The sequence below is a fragment of the Rhinopithecus roxellana genome, chromosome 8 (genome assembly GCF_007565055.1).
Source record: "Rhinopithecus roxellana isolate Shanxi Qingling chromosome 8, ASM756505v1, whole genome shotgun sequence".
Taxonomy (NCBI): Eukaryota; Metazoa; Chordata; class Mammalia; order Primates; family Cercopithecidae; genus Rhinopithecus; species Rhinopithecus roxellana.
Genome location: NC_044556.1, coordinates 104,675,933 through 104,692,232, shown reverse-complemented (window position 1 = coordinate 104,692,232; position 16,300 = coordinate 104,675,933). Strand labels below are relative to the sequence as shown.

At 38.5% G+C, this 16,300-nt stretch overlaps 1 protein-coding gene across 2 annotated transcripts in view; it reads right to left on the bottom strand.

The window, feature by feature from the left end:
- Window positions 1-16,300, bottom strand: part of FMN2 (formin 2) — a 415,306-nt gene that overhangs the window by 154,993 nt on the left and 244,013 nt on the right. For both annotated transcript variants that reach the window (XM_030936062.1, XM_030936061.1), the window contains 5 exons: window positions 5,289-5,380; window positions 4,988-5,117; window positions 3,711-3,857; window positions 433-492; window positions 150-270 (listed from right to left, as the gene is read on the bottom strand). In XM_030936062.1, the coding sequence (XP_030791922.1) occupies window positions 150-270; window positions 433-492; window positions 3,711-3,857; window positions 4,988-5,117; window positions 5,289-5,380 (550 nt within the window). The remainder of the gene's footprint in view (window positions 1-149; window positions 271-432; window positions 493-3,710; window positions 3,858-4,987; window positions 5,118-5,288; window positions 5,381-16,300) is intronic.

Below are 16,300 nucleotides of genomic sequence, written 5' to 3'. Positions count from 1 at the left end.
CACAGGCAAAATTGTTCTTTTGCCACACGCACACAAACTTAGTTCTATAAAGATAAAAAAGATTACTTCTCTTTAAAAACATTGAAAAGTCTGCCTTCTCTCATTAAAAAAGCATAAACAGAAAACATGAGTTCAGGATTTTAAGTTACCTTTCAAATCTTTCTTCAGTTTTCTGAGATCTTTCTGAAAATCTTCAAACTTCATTTGTGAGGCCTGGAAAAGGTCCTGGGGTTCTGGCAGTGGAAAGAGGCACTGTTCCTTTCCAGCATCCTAATGAACAAAAAACCCCATTATATTCAAAGAAATTGGTTATCAATATAAAAAAGAACAATAGCAGTTATCTCCAAAACAAAAACAACAACAAAAAGTACTGCCAAATCATCCAACAAATAAAGAATAATGGAATATGACTAGATGTAAAAATTGTCTTACCTCATCAAAATTTCGGAGATAATATGAAACAATATATGACAAAAGGCTTCTGCTATTGTCCTAGGCAGAAAGACCAAAGTCAGTGACAATATATTTTTTAACTAAATAAATATCAAGTGTTACCAAAAAATATTCTAGTAAATTCATGTATATACATGAGAACATTTGGAATGAAATGTGAAAATTTACATTCTGAATGGTCTTGGCCATTGTGTCTAAGGAGTTTGATGGCTTAAAAGATTTTTCTCCCCAGTTGTCCAATCTTAGCACAGCTATTTAGGGGCAAAGTCTAAACTGTAAATACTTTCCAATTGTTACCCCCCTCAATTAGAAATTTAGCTCATGTCTTGTATATTTTATTACTTTGTGTTTTTATTGTTTTGTTTGATAATTTTTTTATGTTTTAAAACTACTATCTTAAAGGAAATAATTAAACATTGCTAGCATTGATATATAGCTGAACAAATAGGTACCACTCCAACAGTAACTTTGATTGAGGCTCATTAGCATATAGATTAGGGAAATAAAAAAGCTAAGTATAATTTTAAGTAAAGGGGAGCTTTTAACAATTCCAATATTATAACTTGTTATGTCAGCAATTGAGATTTGACAAATTAATACTCATGTGTTTATAAATAAGACAATGTGGGTAGTTCTATTTAAAAAAAGGTAAAATTGTTTCATATCTTACACACTTCAAAAATACCTTCTCACCTCCTTTCTGGTTTATTTAGGGGCATTAATTTTTATTTAACTTTTTTGTGTATTGTTCCAAAGTAGTAGTAGATAATCTGAATTTGAGAGCTCAAGTATATATTTTACTTTAAAAACAAACCCTATGATACAAACTACATTCTCTGGAATGTTTAATATAACCACGATTTTTTCTATATTTGTAAAAAGAGTAAAACCTCTTTATAATCAAATTTGACATGAGTCAGTAATATAGTTATTAAAGACATCCCTCATTAGACAGGATTTGCTTGTAAAATGATTTAAGCAACTTGAGTTCCTTTCTCTCTCCCAACTTGTAATTCAATGAAACAGTTGGCAGCACCTGAATCAATTAACAAAACTAGGCGTGCTGAGAGAAAATTCTAAGTGATCAAAGTGACAGCTCTGTCCATGGAGGTCTATAAACAGTACTAAGGAATAAGTATAGTTACATTTGTTTTACAGAGAAAGAACCAATTCAGGAAGACATTGCGTAGCTCTTCTGAGTACAAGTGAAACTATTTAAAAAACTTATTTCTTGATTACATATTAAAATTTTTATTTTAGATTACCCCTTGATTATCTAAATTAATGGCATTTAATCTAATAGAGGATTGAATATGATATATAAACTGATACCAAAAAAGTCCCACAAATAATCTCTTATTTGTATATGATCACTAGAATCTATTTCCAGTTCATTTCTATAATTTAAACATGATATTGATGCTATGTATTTCAGTATTATTTGCAACAGTTGTTTCACTCCAACAAGCAGTTGCTGAGTATTCAAGAATCACCATAGGTTAAGAAAAGGACTTTTCTTTTCTGAGAAGGGGTCTCACTGTATAGCCCAGGTTGGCCTTGAAAAGTCCTCCCAAGTAGCTGGGATTATGGGCTCACGCTATTGCACTCGGCTTAAGCATTTTTTTTTTAAACAAATGTAATTTATCAGCTCTCTATAGTACAGACTTCTATGAAAATGTGTATCATACACATGAGCATTTGAACAAACAATTATAAAAATAAAAACATCATATGCTGTGGGTGTACCAGGGAAGGACTACGAGTTATTCAGGTTTGGAAAAGCAGTGTCCACGTTCCATAGATGCTCAATGAAAGAATGTTGAATGAATATCTGTATTAATTTGACCACACACACACACACACACACAGACTCTGACTTACAATGGTTCATCTTACAATTTTTTGACTTTACAATGGTACAAAAGTGATACACATTCAGTAGAAACTGTGCTTTAAGTACCCATACAACCATTCTGTTTTTCACTTGCAGCACAGTATTCAATAAATTACACGTGATATTCAGCACGTTATTATAAAATAGGCTTTGTGTTAGATGATTTGCCCAACTGTAGGCTGAGGTAAGTATTCTGAGCATGCTTGAGGCAGGCTAGGCTAAGCTTTGATGCTTACTAGGTTAGATGTATTGAATGCCTTTTCACTTATGGTATTTTCAACTTAGAATGGGTTTATCAGGCCATAACTCCATTTTACATTGAGAATCATCTGTATATAAAATAATAAACAAATTGTTGGCTGGCAGCAAATATTTTTTTTTTTTGAGATGGAGTCTCGCTCTGTCGCCCAGGCTGGAGTGCAGTGGTGCGAACTCGGCTCACTGCAAGCCCTGCCTCCCAGGTTCATGCCATTTTCCTGCCTCAGCCTAAAAGTCTCTCCCTCTCCCATGCAGGAAATTATTTCATTATCTAGGAAGGACAATCCTCCATATTTTTATTTCTACAAGCCAATTATTAAACTTAATATTTCAAAAACATGTCCAGAATTTCCTTTATCCTACTTTTTTGTGTGATGATTCTTTTATTAGAGAAATGTAACTCTTTTATTTTTTAAGTTTATCATCTCAGACTTCATTCTGTGACTCTAACCATCATTTCTAACCTCATATTTCTCCTGGCACTCTCACAATTGCTTAGATATTAATTTCAAACAAACACAACTGTAGAAGTAGTACCAAAAATAATTAGATCTGCAAGAGGGCTTAGACATCCCCCTACGCACCAGTATCAAGGAGAAAATCATATGCAGCAGAGTAGAATCATCTTTTATATTTTATTTACAAGCCATTTTACTCATCTTTGTGTTATTTTCAAAATATGGACCTATTGGCCTCCATTGCTTGACATGACAAAGAAAAAAACAAGAGATGCACTGTCTAACTCATAGACAATAATTAGCCTTCAGATTCCAAAAGGATAAACATTAGCAGACATGGGAAAGATACAGTAAAAGAAATTATTGTTTTTATATTAAAACTATATAAAAAGTTATTTTATATTGTTTTTATATTAAAAAGTTGTAATTATTAATTAGACATAGGAATAAAAATTATTCACTTTAGGAAACATTATTAATCACAAATATCTGATGGACATTACTTTTTTCTAGCTCAGAACATAAAGAAACATTTGGCCTAGGAACATAAAAGAAATATTTATTGCAACTGCTTTACATTCAGACCTATTACTAAACAAAACATTGAATTCTCAATTTGCTTATGTCCACTCATGCAAAATACTTACACTGCTCTTGACATCTTTCAGTTTTGGAAGAATGTCTAATCCAAAGCCATCTGCTTGTCCTCGAGTCTTATTTCCTCCATTCATGTAGTTGCCAAAGGCAAGAACCAAACCTAGAACCTGCATAACCCCTGAGCCATTTTTTAACGTCTGTAAAACAGAACAACAACAAAAAACAACTTTTATACCAGGTTTTGTTTGAATCATCAAGTCAATGCCAGCTATTTATATTAGTAGTTTTGGGTCACAACCAAACTTTATCATTCCTAATTATTAGGTATATTTTAAGAGCAGTATCTTGAAAGTTAGTAAAAGTTGTACCACCCACAAACATTCAGGTATGCCTTTGTAAGCTGGGGGATGCTATGTTAGGCCATTTCTATGATGTAATCGCAAGGTAAACAAGGTTGTGTGAGAGCTATTAGTAAGGCTATATGAGAACAAATAAGGCTATATGAGAACTATTAAATATTAAGGCCAAATGAGAACTACTACAAAACAACATCACTAATATATCTGCCATTGTCTTAATTGTGCCTATGTCTGGAACAAAACAAATTTTTGGTCTCAGCAGAGGAAACCAAAAAGCGGATGCAGAGATTAATTTCTAAATTTAGGTTTACCCCCAAAGAGCTTACACTCATTTCTTTCAAAACACTGTTTAACTTAAATCTGCATGTCACTTCTTCTGAAAATGTGAGCCTTTAAAAACATCTTTCACTTTTCAAAATGATTTACCACAACTAGAACAAATGGTACTACTGATATTTGACAAATTGCTTTAAATGTTAACATTGGTCGTTTCTGCCAAGCATTTATTTTTTGTTTTCAGAATAATATCTGTCTTCTGTTGAGTCATATGGCTGTTCCTAAATTATTTGGCTGGAATAATTATTAACAATTTGTGGAGGAGTCCTTCCAGATAATGAAAGAAAGTAAAGAAAAATGCCTTCAAATTACATTCCTTTGGAAGTCTGATGTCTGAGAGGACCGTGAAAACTGAAGATTTTGTTTTGGCAAAAGGAGAGGGCAGAGAGGTCTCTGGAGGCCAACATGTACTGGCCACATTCTAGCAATGTGGTCTTGCAGCCCTGGGCGCCCCTCGGAACATTTGCTTTGATCTTGAAGGTCAATCATAAAATGTTCCCTTCTGTGGGACTGTGATCCGTCAAATTTGGTGAGTACTTAGAGTAAATAAAAGAACGCTTTTCTGAAATACGAACATGGCTGAGCACAATTAAATGAGATTCAAGTTCAGCTCTCTTTGGACCAGAACTTACCTCACACAATTTCTGTAGTAATTCCAGTTTGCGATGAATTGAGCAAATGCTTTCTGAAAATGTGGACTGGAACAGGATGCAAAAGACTCGCTCTGAAAAGTTGGGGATTAGTGACAGTTCATAAAGGAACCTAAGGAAATAAAGCCAAGTTAAGAAGAAAAATATAATTCACATACACAGATGTTTATTCTCATCTCATTCATAACAAGTATGCACTGAAGACACTGCATTTGCATTTTCCAAACAAAACGGGCCCACCCATGGCCTGGACGCCCCCTACACGGCTATAAGGCATGCTTACTGTTCAGGTTTGTCCAAAGACTTGGCATTTTCCTTGTCTTTGGAAGATCGGCCATGCTTTTCTATTTTTTCGAGTTCGTCTGACTGTGCTCTCTAGAAAAACAAAAACGAAATAGTTTTTCAAAGTCTGGCCAACTGAATCCCTTAAATAATCTAATTATCTTGATAAATGTACTGATCTGAATACAGCAAAACTCTATTTTCATGTTTCTTAGCATCTGTATGTAGTAAAGCTTGACTTAATTCATGAGGCATTTGAAAGTGTAAATATGGCCGGGTACAGTGGCTCATGCCTGTAATCCCAGCACTTTGAGAGGCCGAGGCGGGTGGATCACCTGAGGTCAGGAGTTTGAGGACCGGCCTGGCCAACATGGTGAAACCCCATCTCTACTAAAAATACAAAAATTAGTGGGGCGTGGTGGCGGGTGCCTGTAATCCCAGCTACTTGAGAAGCTGAGGCAGGAGAATCGCCTGAACCTGGGAGGAGGAGGTTGCAATGAGCTGAGATTGCACCACTGAACTCCAGCCTGGGTGACAGAGTGAGACTCCATCTCAAATAAATAAATAATAAATAAATAAATAAATAAATAAAGTAAAGTAAAATAAAATAAAATAAAGTATAAATATGTTTAATGTGAGCCAGATTATCCCCAAATCTTCCAAATAATGTTATTAACTATTAGTGATCTGAGAAATGTTTATTCATTCAAGCATGCTTTAAAACAATAGTTTTCCTTTGTTATTTTGGCTGTTTATAATACTTTCTAGAACACAAGCGTTTCATTTTATAAAGTAGTCACCCAGGTGGGAGTACAATGGCATGACATCTGCTCACTGCAACCTGCGCTTCCCGGGTTCAAGTGATTCTCCTGCCTCAGTCTCTTAAGTAGCTGGGATTACAGGCACCCGCCACCACACCCGGCTCATTTTTTGTATTTTTAGTAGAGACGAGGTTTCACCATGTTGGCCAGGCTAGTCTCGAACTCCTGACCTCAGGTGATCCACCCATCTTGGCCTCCCAGACTGCTGGGATTACAGGCATGAGTCACTGCACCTGGCCTGGATTTTCTTTTTGATACAAAAATGACTCCATGCTTATTTTCTTCTTAAGTGTCTTCTGTCACCCTTTATAATCTCAAACTAAAAATTTGTCATTCTAACTGTGTTTCCTTATGAGGGAAGATCCTGTACATTTTTAATATTAATATAGGGTAGGAGATTTTATAGACTTCAGGAAGCACAAATCTGTATTTTATAGAGTATTTGTAATATTTTTATTTGTAGTCCTGTCTTTATTTTATAACTCACAAAGGTGTATTAAAAGAGCCAAAATATCACATTTTCTACATGCATTAAGAATAGACCACCATATTATGATTTCTGAGTCCAGTCTTCAGAAGTTAATATTCTTTCAATATTATTTTTGTTTAAATAGACAAGCAGCTCAGCCAAGAACTGCTACAGAAGCTAGAGCCTGATAGATTTCAAGAAGCTAGAGCCTTGATAGATACCACCTAAACAAAGCTAGGTTCTGCTTTGTATTTACTGATTGTTTTGAAATGCAGGTTTTCGGTTGCAACTAACAAAGACTTTGAGACAACTAACAAAGACTTGTTTCAAAAGAAGCTTCTTTTAAGGAGGGAAGAACTGATGAGAGATCTGCCAGAGAAGTTGATCCTCTGACAGTTTCATAAATTTTGCATTTGGAATGTGACGCATCAAAAGAATACAAAGAAGTAAAGGAGGTACATTTTACTGCAAACATTCCAAGCTACTCCAAAAATTAAAGCTCTTCTTCTAGAATTTCAATTGCACAGTAATCTTACTTTTCTCCCCAGTTTTTTGTGGCTTTGCTCAAGAATTTTACTACTTGAGCAAATACTACTTCATTCATTTGTCAGTTACCTGTGAGAGTCAGCCTCACAAATAGTATCATAAGACCATGTAAAGCCATATTACAAGACAAATACCAATCTTTCTGGCAAATGAGAGACTTGGGTAATATTCTAAAAGAACATTACAGCTAAGAATACAGACAAGGCACCATTTATTAAATAGGGAATCCTTTCCCCATTTCTTGTTTCTCTCAGGTTTGTCAAAGATCAGATGGCTGTAGATGTGCGGTATTATTTCTGAGGACTCTGTTCTGTTCCATTGGTCTATATCTCTGTTTTGGTACCAGTACCATGCTGTTTTGGTTACTGCAGCCTTGTAGTATAGTTTGAAGTCAGGTAGTGTGACGCCTCCAGCTTTGTCCTTTTGACTTAGGATTGTCTTGGCAATGCGGGCTCTTTTTCGGTTCCATATGAACTTTAAAGCAGTTTTTTCCAATTCTGTGAAGAAACTCATTGGTAGCTTGATGGGGATGGCACTGAATCTATAAATAACCCTGGGCAGTATGGCCATTTTCACGATATTGATTCTTCCTATCCATGAGCATGGTATGTTCTTCCATTTGTTTGTGTCCTCTTTTATTTCACTGAGCAGTGGTTTGTAGTTCTCCTTGAAGAGGTCCTTTACATCCCTTGTAAGCTGGATTCCCAGGGAAAATTGGCTAGCCATAAGTAGAAAGCTGAAACTGGATCCTTTCCTTACCCCTTATACGAAGATTAATTCAAGATGGATTAGAGACTTAAATGTTAGACCTAATACCATAAAAACCCTAGAAGAAAATCTAGGTAGTACCATTCAGGACATAGGCATGGGCAAGGACTTCATGTCTAAAACACCAAAAGCAACAGCAGCAAAAGCCAAAATTGACAAAGGGGATCTCATTAAACTAAAGAGCTTCTGCACAGCAAAAGAAACTACCATCAGAGTCAACAGGCAACCTACAGAATGGGAGAAAATTTTTGCAACCTACTCATCTGACAACGGGCTAATATCCAGAATCTACAAAGAACTCAAACAAATATACAAGAAAAAAACAAACAACCCCATCAAAAAGTGGGCAAAGGATATGAACAGACATTTCTCAAAAGAAGACATTCATACAGCCAACAGACACATGAAAAAATGCTCATCATCACTCGCCATCAGAGAAATGCAAATCAAAACCACAATGAGATACCATCTCACACCAGTTAGAATGGCAATCATTAAGAAGTCAGTAAACAACAGGTGTTGGAGAGGATGTGGAGAAATAGGAACACTTTTACACTGTTGGTGGGATTGTAAACTAGTTCCACCATTATGGAAAACAGTATGGCAATTCCTCAAGGATCTAGAACTAGATGTACCATATGACCCAGCCATCCCACTACTGGGTATATACCCAAAGGATTATAAATTATTCTACTACGAAGACACATGCACACGTATGTTTATTGCGGCACTATTCACAATAGCAAAGACTTGGAATCAACCCAAATGTCCATCTGTGACAGACTGGATTAAGAAAATGTGGCACATATACACCATGGAATACTATGCAGCCATAAAAAAGGATGAGTTTGCGTCCTTTGTAGGGACATGGATGCAGCTGGAAACCATCATTCTTAGCAAACTATCACAAGAAGAGAAAACCAAACACCGCATGTTCTCACTCATAGGTGGGAACTGAACAATGAGATCACTTGGACTCGGGAAGGGGAACATCACACATTAGGGCCTATCATGGGGAGGGGGGAGGGGGAAGGGATTGCATTGGGGAGTTATACATGATATAAATGATGAATTGATGGGTGCTGACGAGTTGATGGGTGCAGCACACCAACATGGCATAAGTATACATATGTAACAAACCTGCACGTTATGCACATGTACCCTAGATCTTAAAGTATAATAAAAAAATAAAAATAAATAAATAAATAAATAAATAAAAAGAATACAGACAAGGCAAGGGTTGTTTTAAGACACACAAGTCCCCACCAAAGTATAACACATAAAGGTCTCCAATCCCTATAATCTCTTTATTCTTTTAAAGGAAAGAGTTTCTACCAGAAAGTTGATTAGTCAACTACCTCCAAGCCCAACCCCTCTCTATACCCAAAACCTCATTTAAAAAAAAAATCCAGCTTGCTACGGTTTGGTGAAATAATTAGGTTTCTTTTTTTTTTTTTTTTTTTTTTGAGACGGAGTCTCTCTCTGTCACCCAGGCTGGAGTGCAGTGGCCAGATCTCAGCTCACTGCAAGCTCCGCCTCCCGGGTTCACGCCATTCTCCTGCCTCAGCCTCCCGAGTAGCTGGGACTACAGGCGCTGCCACCTCGCCCGGCTAGTTTTTTGTATTTTTAGTAGAGACGGGGTTTCACCCTGTTAGCCAGGATGGTCTCGATCTCCTGACCTCGTGATCCGCCCGTCTCGGCCTCCCAAAGTGCTGGGATTACAGGCTTGAGCCACTGCGCCCGGCCATAATTAGGTTTCTTAGTTTGATTTTGTTTAGACACCTTAATATAGACTCAATCTAGCTGTTGAATAGACACAACGTGGGGTTGAATGACTAGAATCCTACTCCATGGACACAGTAAATTTCCCTGGGTCTTAAATAACACAAAAACAAATCAAAAGGCAGCTGTAAGAGCAAAAAGATGGCTAAGGTAAATCAGAGTAATAAGTAAAGATACAAGAGAAGGATGAAATTCATCAATGTCTTCAGAACAAAGTGACTTTCTATTAGTACTCTAGAGGCACTCCCCAAACTATTCAGCACATATGAAGTACTAATTGCACAGTCCTTTATACCCTGTACTCTATTAGACCATTTCTGCTCACTTCAGTCGAGGGAACTGTCACTTTATGCCCCTTTCTTGTTCCTTTCTTGTTCTCTACAACCACGCGTACATGATACTATCTCTTCTGTTCTCTTTTTCTCTCTGGGGCTTAGTTAACTCCACCTCAGGTAATCTCTGGCCCTCTCACTCTCATATACACACATGCACACATATATACATATATATGTGTACACACACCCACAGTCGATTCTTGCTATTTATGAACTGGGCACGGAATCAGCATGTACTGAACTATTACTCCTAGAAAAAATATAGGGCTCCTGTGAGCCTCTGGGGTCACAACATTTTCATTGACTGATCAACACATAACATTGTTTGATGTTTAAAGACATTTAATATATTCTGTTGATTCATTAATACTCAAGGCCAGCAGCACCATGGCTCATGCCTCAACAAAGCTTGTCCACAACACAGATTTTTCCCCATCAGGGACATCACAGCCGTCTTGTGCTCAGAAGCACTAGCCAGCACTTCAACACTGTGCTTGTGGCCCTCTTAGACTCCAAAATCACGAACAAAAGCACAACAGCGCAAAAAACATGGCACTAAATAGACTGCAAAAAGGAAGCCTTACTGCACAAGAGCTGAAACAAAAACGGTGAATGTTGCCTTGTTTGATTTCAGTTAAGAACATGTATGTTGGGAGACTCACACTTTTACCACTCAATACATGTCTGCAAATAACTACAAAAGCCCCATGCATGTCAGTTTTGGAGTTAAAAATATATTTTAGTGACTAGGCAAGTTAGCAAATATAGAATCTGCAAATAATTAAGATCAAATCTGTATGTGTGTGTTTGTATGTATATATACACATGTGCATTTATATGAGACGGTCATTACAAGTATACACTTTTTTTTTTTTTTTTTTTTTTGAGACGGCGTCTCGCTCTGTTGCCCAGGCTGGAGTGCAGTGGCTGGATCTCAGCTCACTGCAAGCTCCGCCTCCCGGGTTTACGCCATTCTCCTGCCTCAGCCTCGTGAGTAGCTGGGACTGCAGGCACCCGCCACCACGCCCAGCTAATTTTTTCTTTTTGCATTTTTAGTAGAGATGGGGTTTCACGGTGTTAGCCAGGATGGTCTCGATCTCCTGACCTTGTGATCCGCCCGCCTAGGTCTCCCAAAGTGCTGGGATTACAGGCGTGAGCCACCACGCCCGGCCAAGTATACACTCTTTTTTTAAACCTATTTTGGAGGAATATGGCCAAATGAAGCCTTCCTTATTCTTCTTTATTTTGAGACAGGGTCTCACTGTGTCACTCAGGCTGAAGTGCAGCGGCGTGATCTCAGCTTACTGCAGCCTTGACCTCTTGGGCTCAATAGGTCCTCCCACCTTAGCCTCCCAAGTAGTTGGGACTACCCTCCAGCTAAGTTTTGCTTTTTTTTTTTTTTTTTTTTTTTTGTAGAGACAGGGTTTTTCCATGTTGCCCAGGCTGGTCTCAAACTCCTGGGCTCAAGCTGTTTGCCTGCCTCAGCCTATATATACAGTCTGAATCCTCTTCATTTTCCCCCTTCAACCAATTACTTCAAAACATATATCTTTTCATTCTACAACCACAGCAATGATTGACATGCACAAAGATGGTAGTGGTACGCCTGAATCCACACATTTTGAGATATTAATCATCTTAAAGAAACACGCAAGCCAATCCCTAAAGCTTTTGACGCATCTTAGAATTCCCCTCATAGTCTGTAAACACCCCCAACAAATTACAGACATGCAGTGAATATTCATTAAGTAAATACCCCCATAACTATAACATAGTACAGCTATGGTTTTCTTTACAATATTTTTTTTCAATGCAAGATTTAAAATAGTCATTTGTGGACTAGTCCAAGAGCTAAACCTTTTTTCTTTTCTTTTTTCTTTTCTTTTCTTCTCCTCCTCCCCCTCCTCCTCCTCTTCCTCCTCCTCCTCCTCTTCTTCTTCTTCTTCTCCTTCTCCTTCTCCTTCCTCTCCTTCCTCTTCCTCCTCTTCCTCTTCTTCTTTCTCCTTCTCCTTCTTTTCTTCTTCCTTCTTCTTCTTCTCCCTCCTCCTCCTCCTCCTTCTTCTTCTTCCTTCCTCCTCCTCCTCCTCCTTCTTCATTCTTCTTCCTTCTTCTTCTTCTTTTCTTTTTTCTTGAGACAGGGTCTCACTCTGTTGCCCAGGGTATAGTGCAGTGGTATGATCTCAGCTCACTACAACCTCTGCCTTTCAGATTTAAGCAATTCTCATGCCTCAGCCACTTAGGTAGCTGGGATTACAGGTGTGTGCCAGCCACCATGCATGCCCACGTAATTTTTGTAGTTTTAGTAGAGATGGGGTTTTGCCATGTTGCCCAGGCTGGTCTCGAACTCCTGACTGACCTCAAGAGATCTGCCTTCCTTGAGCTCCCAAAGTGCTGGGATTACAGGCATGAGCCACTGTGCCTGGTCTTAAACCACTTCTTGTAGCAGAGTTTGTTTGTATTTTTTAAAAAATCAGATTTGTCAAGTGCCAATTTTTAAATAATGACCTCTCCTATTCAACAGTGCTCTGGAAAAGGTAACTTCACCAGAATAGTATATAAATCAATAGCAAACGAAAAATTACCCAGTTGGAATGTCCAGGTGGGGAGATCTCTAAAGTGGTAGGAATGTAAAGCAGGCTTGGAACTGGTGCGTTCGATTCATCAAATGAGTATCACTCGCGGACCACAACTCACTGTTATGGTAAGGGGAAAAACAAGGGCTAGCAAATCCCAACTCTTGCCTTCAGGCAGCCCAAACAGGAGGTAGACAAAAGAATAAACTGCCATGAAACAGTATGACAGGTGCTCCTTTAGTGGTACTAAGTAATGGTAGTATGACAGTGAGGCTTGAGAGAACTTGGAACATTTGGAGAGCTGCGAGGGCAAAAGATACCATTGGGAATCAGCTCTCCTTAAGTCAGACATGAAGAGAACCCTGGGGAGGAAGCTTCAGAAGAAAGACAGAAGTCAGCCAAGGACAGATCCTGTGGGATGCTCACATATCAAGAAACAGGCAGGAGGAGGAATAACAGGCAGGAGGATGAGGAGAAGCCAGCAGAGATGTGAGAGACGAGGTCAGAGACAGAAAATGTAGGAAAGGAGACACTTTTATCCTCACAAATGGGAACAACAATGGAAGGGAAGAACAAGGACACAGAGGATTTTGATACAGAAAAGAATATTAGAAAGATCTTCCACGTGGATGATCTCAACTTTGTGACTAAATTTGGAAGTGAGGTTACTGCTCATAAATGAGGATGGTCAGGTTGAAGAGGATGACACAGAGTGAAAAAGGTCAAAGGTCTGGGCCAGGCACATGGCTCACACCTGTAATCCCAGCACTTTGGGAGCCCAAGGCAGGTGGATTGCCTGTGTTACGGAGTTTGATACCAGCCTGACCAACATGGCGAAACTCTGTGTCTACTAAAAATACAAAAAATTAGCCGGGTGTGGTAGCAGATGCCTGTAATCCCAGCTACTCGGGAGTCTGAGGCACAAGAAACGCTTGCACCTGGGAGGTGGAGGTTGCAGTAAGCTGAGATTGGGCCACTGCACTCCAGCCTGGGTGAGAGAGAGAGAGAGAGACAGAGAGAGAGAGAGAGACAGAGAGAAAGAGAGAGAGAAAAAGGAAGGAAAGAAGGAAGGAAGGAAGGAAGGAAGGAAGGAAGGAAGGAAGGAAGGAAGGGAAGGAGGGAGGGAGGGAGGGAAGAAAAGAAAAGAAAGAGAAAGAAAGAGAGAGAGAGAAAGGAAAGGAAAGGAAAAGAAAAAAGAAAAGAAAAAGGTCTGAAGAGTCAATGTGTGAGGAATGCAAACAAGGAGAGAGAAGAAAAGGAACTAAAATTCAACAGTGATGAACCAGACAAGGAAAATAAAGAGGAGGGGGGTTCTCGGGGATGGCAGAAGATCAGGAAGGGAAATCAGGTTATTATGGAATTAACTTGAGGAACAATGAAGATAAAGAACAGGTTTAGAGAAGTTATGACAGACAAAAAAATTAACCTCCTAAATACCTTGCAAAGGATAAATGCCAACATGCTTGCCATGGAACATCAAGGGGCCCACGGTTCAGCTTCACTCTTTTCCAGGTCCGTGTGTGCCAGCCGCAAGCCCTCTCTCATGGTGACATGATGAAACAATAGCTCTTTCCATCCCCCACAGTGCCCTTCATGTGTGGATTCCTCGGTCTGAAAGGCTCTTATGTATTACATGTTCAATCACTTCATGGGGAAACTGTTTCCTGATGAAAGAACCTCTTCCAACTACTTTTCCTCTCTAGCATACTGCCACTGTAATTTTATTTAGTTTTGTGAATGTTGGGTTTATATCTTCCACGCAGAGACTGGAAGTTCTGTGAGGACAGGGACAATATCTGTCTGTTTCTCATCGCTAAATCCTCTCTCTGTCATAGCAAAGCCTGAGTGTTGGCACTCCTGGCAAGGAACAGAGAAATTCCTTTGCTTGGACACTTTCAGCAAGCACTGAATTAGTATAATATCATAGAATCATAAAAATCTCAGGGGTGGAAAGAAGCACAGGCCATCAACTACAGCACTTCTCAAGCATTGTAGACCCAAGATTGTTTACTCTCCTAAAAATTATACAAGATGCTTTTGCACAGCAAAAGAAACTACCATCAGAGTGAACAGGCAACCTACAGAATGGGAGAAAATTTTTGCAACCTACTCATCTGACAAAGGGCTAATATCCAGAATCTACAAAGAACTCAAACAAATATACAAGAAAAAAACAAACAACCCCATCAAAAAGTGGGCAAAGGATATGAACAGACATTTCTCAAAAGAAGACATTCATACAGCCAACAGACACATGAAAAAATGCTCATCATCACTCGCCATCAGAGAAATGCAAATCAAAACCACAATGAGATACCATCTCACACCAGTTAGAATGGCAATCATTAAGAAGTCAGGAAACAACAGGTGTTGGAGAGGATGTGGAGAAATAGGAACACTTTTACACTGTTGGTGGGATTGTAAACTAGTTCCACCATTATGGAAAACAGTATGGCAATTCCTCAAGGATCTAGAACTAGATGTACCATATGACCCAGCCATCCCACTACTGGGTATATACCCAAAGGATTATAAATTATTCTACTACGAAGACACATGCACACGTATGTTTATTGCGGCACTATTCACAATAGCAAAGACTTGGAATCAACCCAAATGTCCATCTGTGACAGACTGGATTAAGAAAATGTGGCACATATACACCATGGAATACTACGCAGCCATAAAAAAGGATGAGTTTGCGTCCTTTGTAGGGACATGGATGCAGCTGGAAACCATCATTCTTAGCAAACTATCACAAGAAGAGAAAACCAAACACCGCATGTTCTCACTCATAGGTGGGAACTGAACAATGAGATCACTTGGACTCGGGAAGGGGAACATCACACACTGGGGCCTATCATGGCGGGGGGGCGGAGGGAGGGATTGCATTGGGGAGTTATACATGATATAAATGATGAATTGATGGGTGCTGACGAGTTGATGGGTGCAGCACACCAACATGGCATAAGTATACATATGTAACAAACCTGCACGTTATGCACATGTACCCTAGAACTTAAAGTATAATAAAAAAGAAAAAAAAAGAAAAAAAATTATACAAGATGCTAAGGAGCTTTACTTTTTGAGGATTATAGAGGGTCCCCAACTTACTATGGTTTATGATTTTTTTTAAACCATAGTAAGTTGGGGTGGGAAAAGCAATAGACTTTCAGTAGAAACCGTATTTTGAATTTTGACTCAAAATTTTTATATTAACTTTATATAAAATCGGCTTTTTGTTACATGATTTTGCCCAACTGTAGGCTATGTAAGTGATCTGAGCAAGTTTAAGGCTGGCTAGGGTAAGCTCCGATATTTGGTAGATAAGCTAGGTATATTAAAAGTACTGTTTATTAAAGATATTTTCAACTTATAATGGGTTTGCTGGGACATAACCCCATCATAAGTTGAGGAGCATCTGTATAGCTATTGATATTTACCATATTAGATATTAAACCAGGAAGTGCTTCAAATATGTATTCCTTCCATCAAAATTATAAAAATCCATTAATGTAAAAATAATTGGATTTTTTTTTTCTTTTAAGTTAGAGGAGTCACAATGTTTAACATTTTTGAAGTTCTGTTTATTGTCCACCTTATAGCTGGAATCTGTATCTGCTTTTGCATTCAATGTAATGTGATTTGCTGCTTTGGATGAAGTATAGGAAAATAATCTAGCTTCATACAGATAGGTAGTTGGGAAAGTGAGGAATACT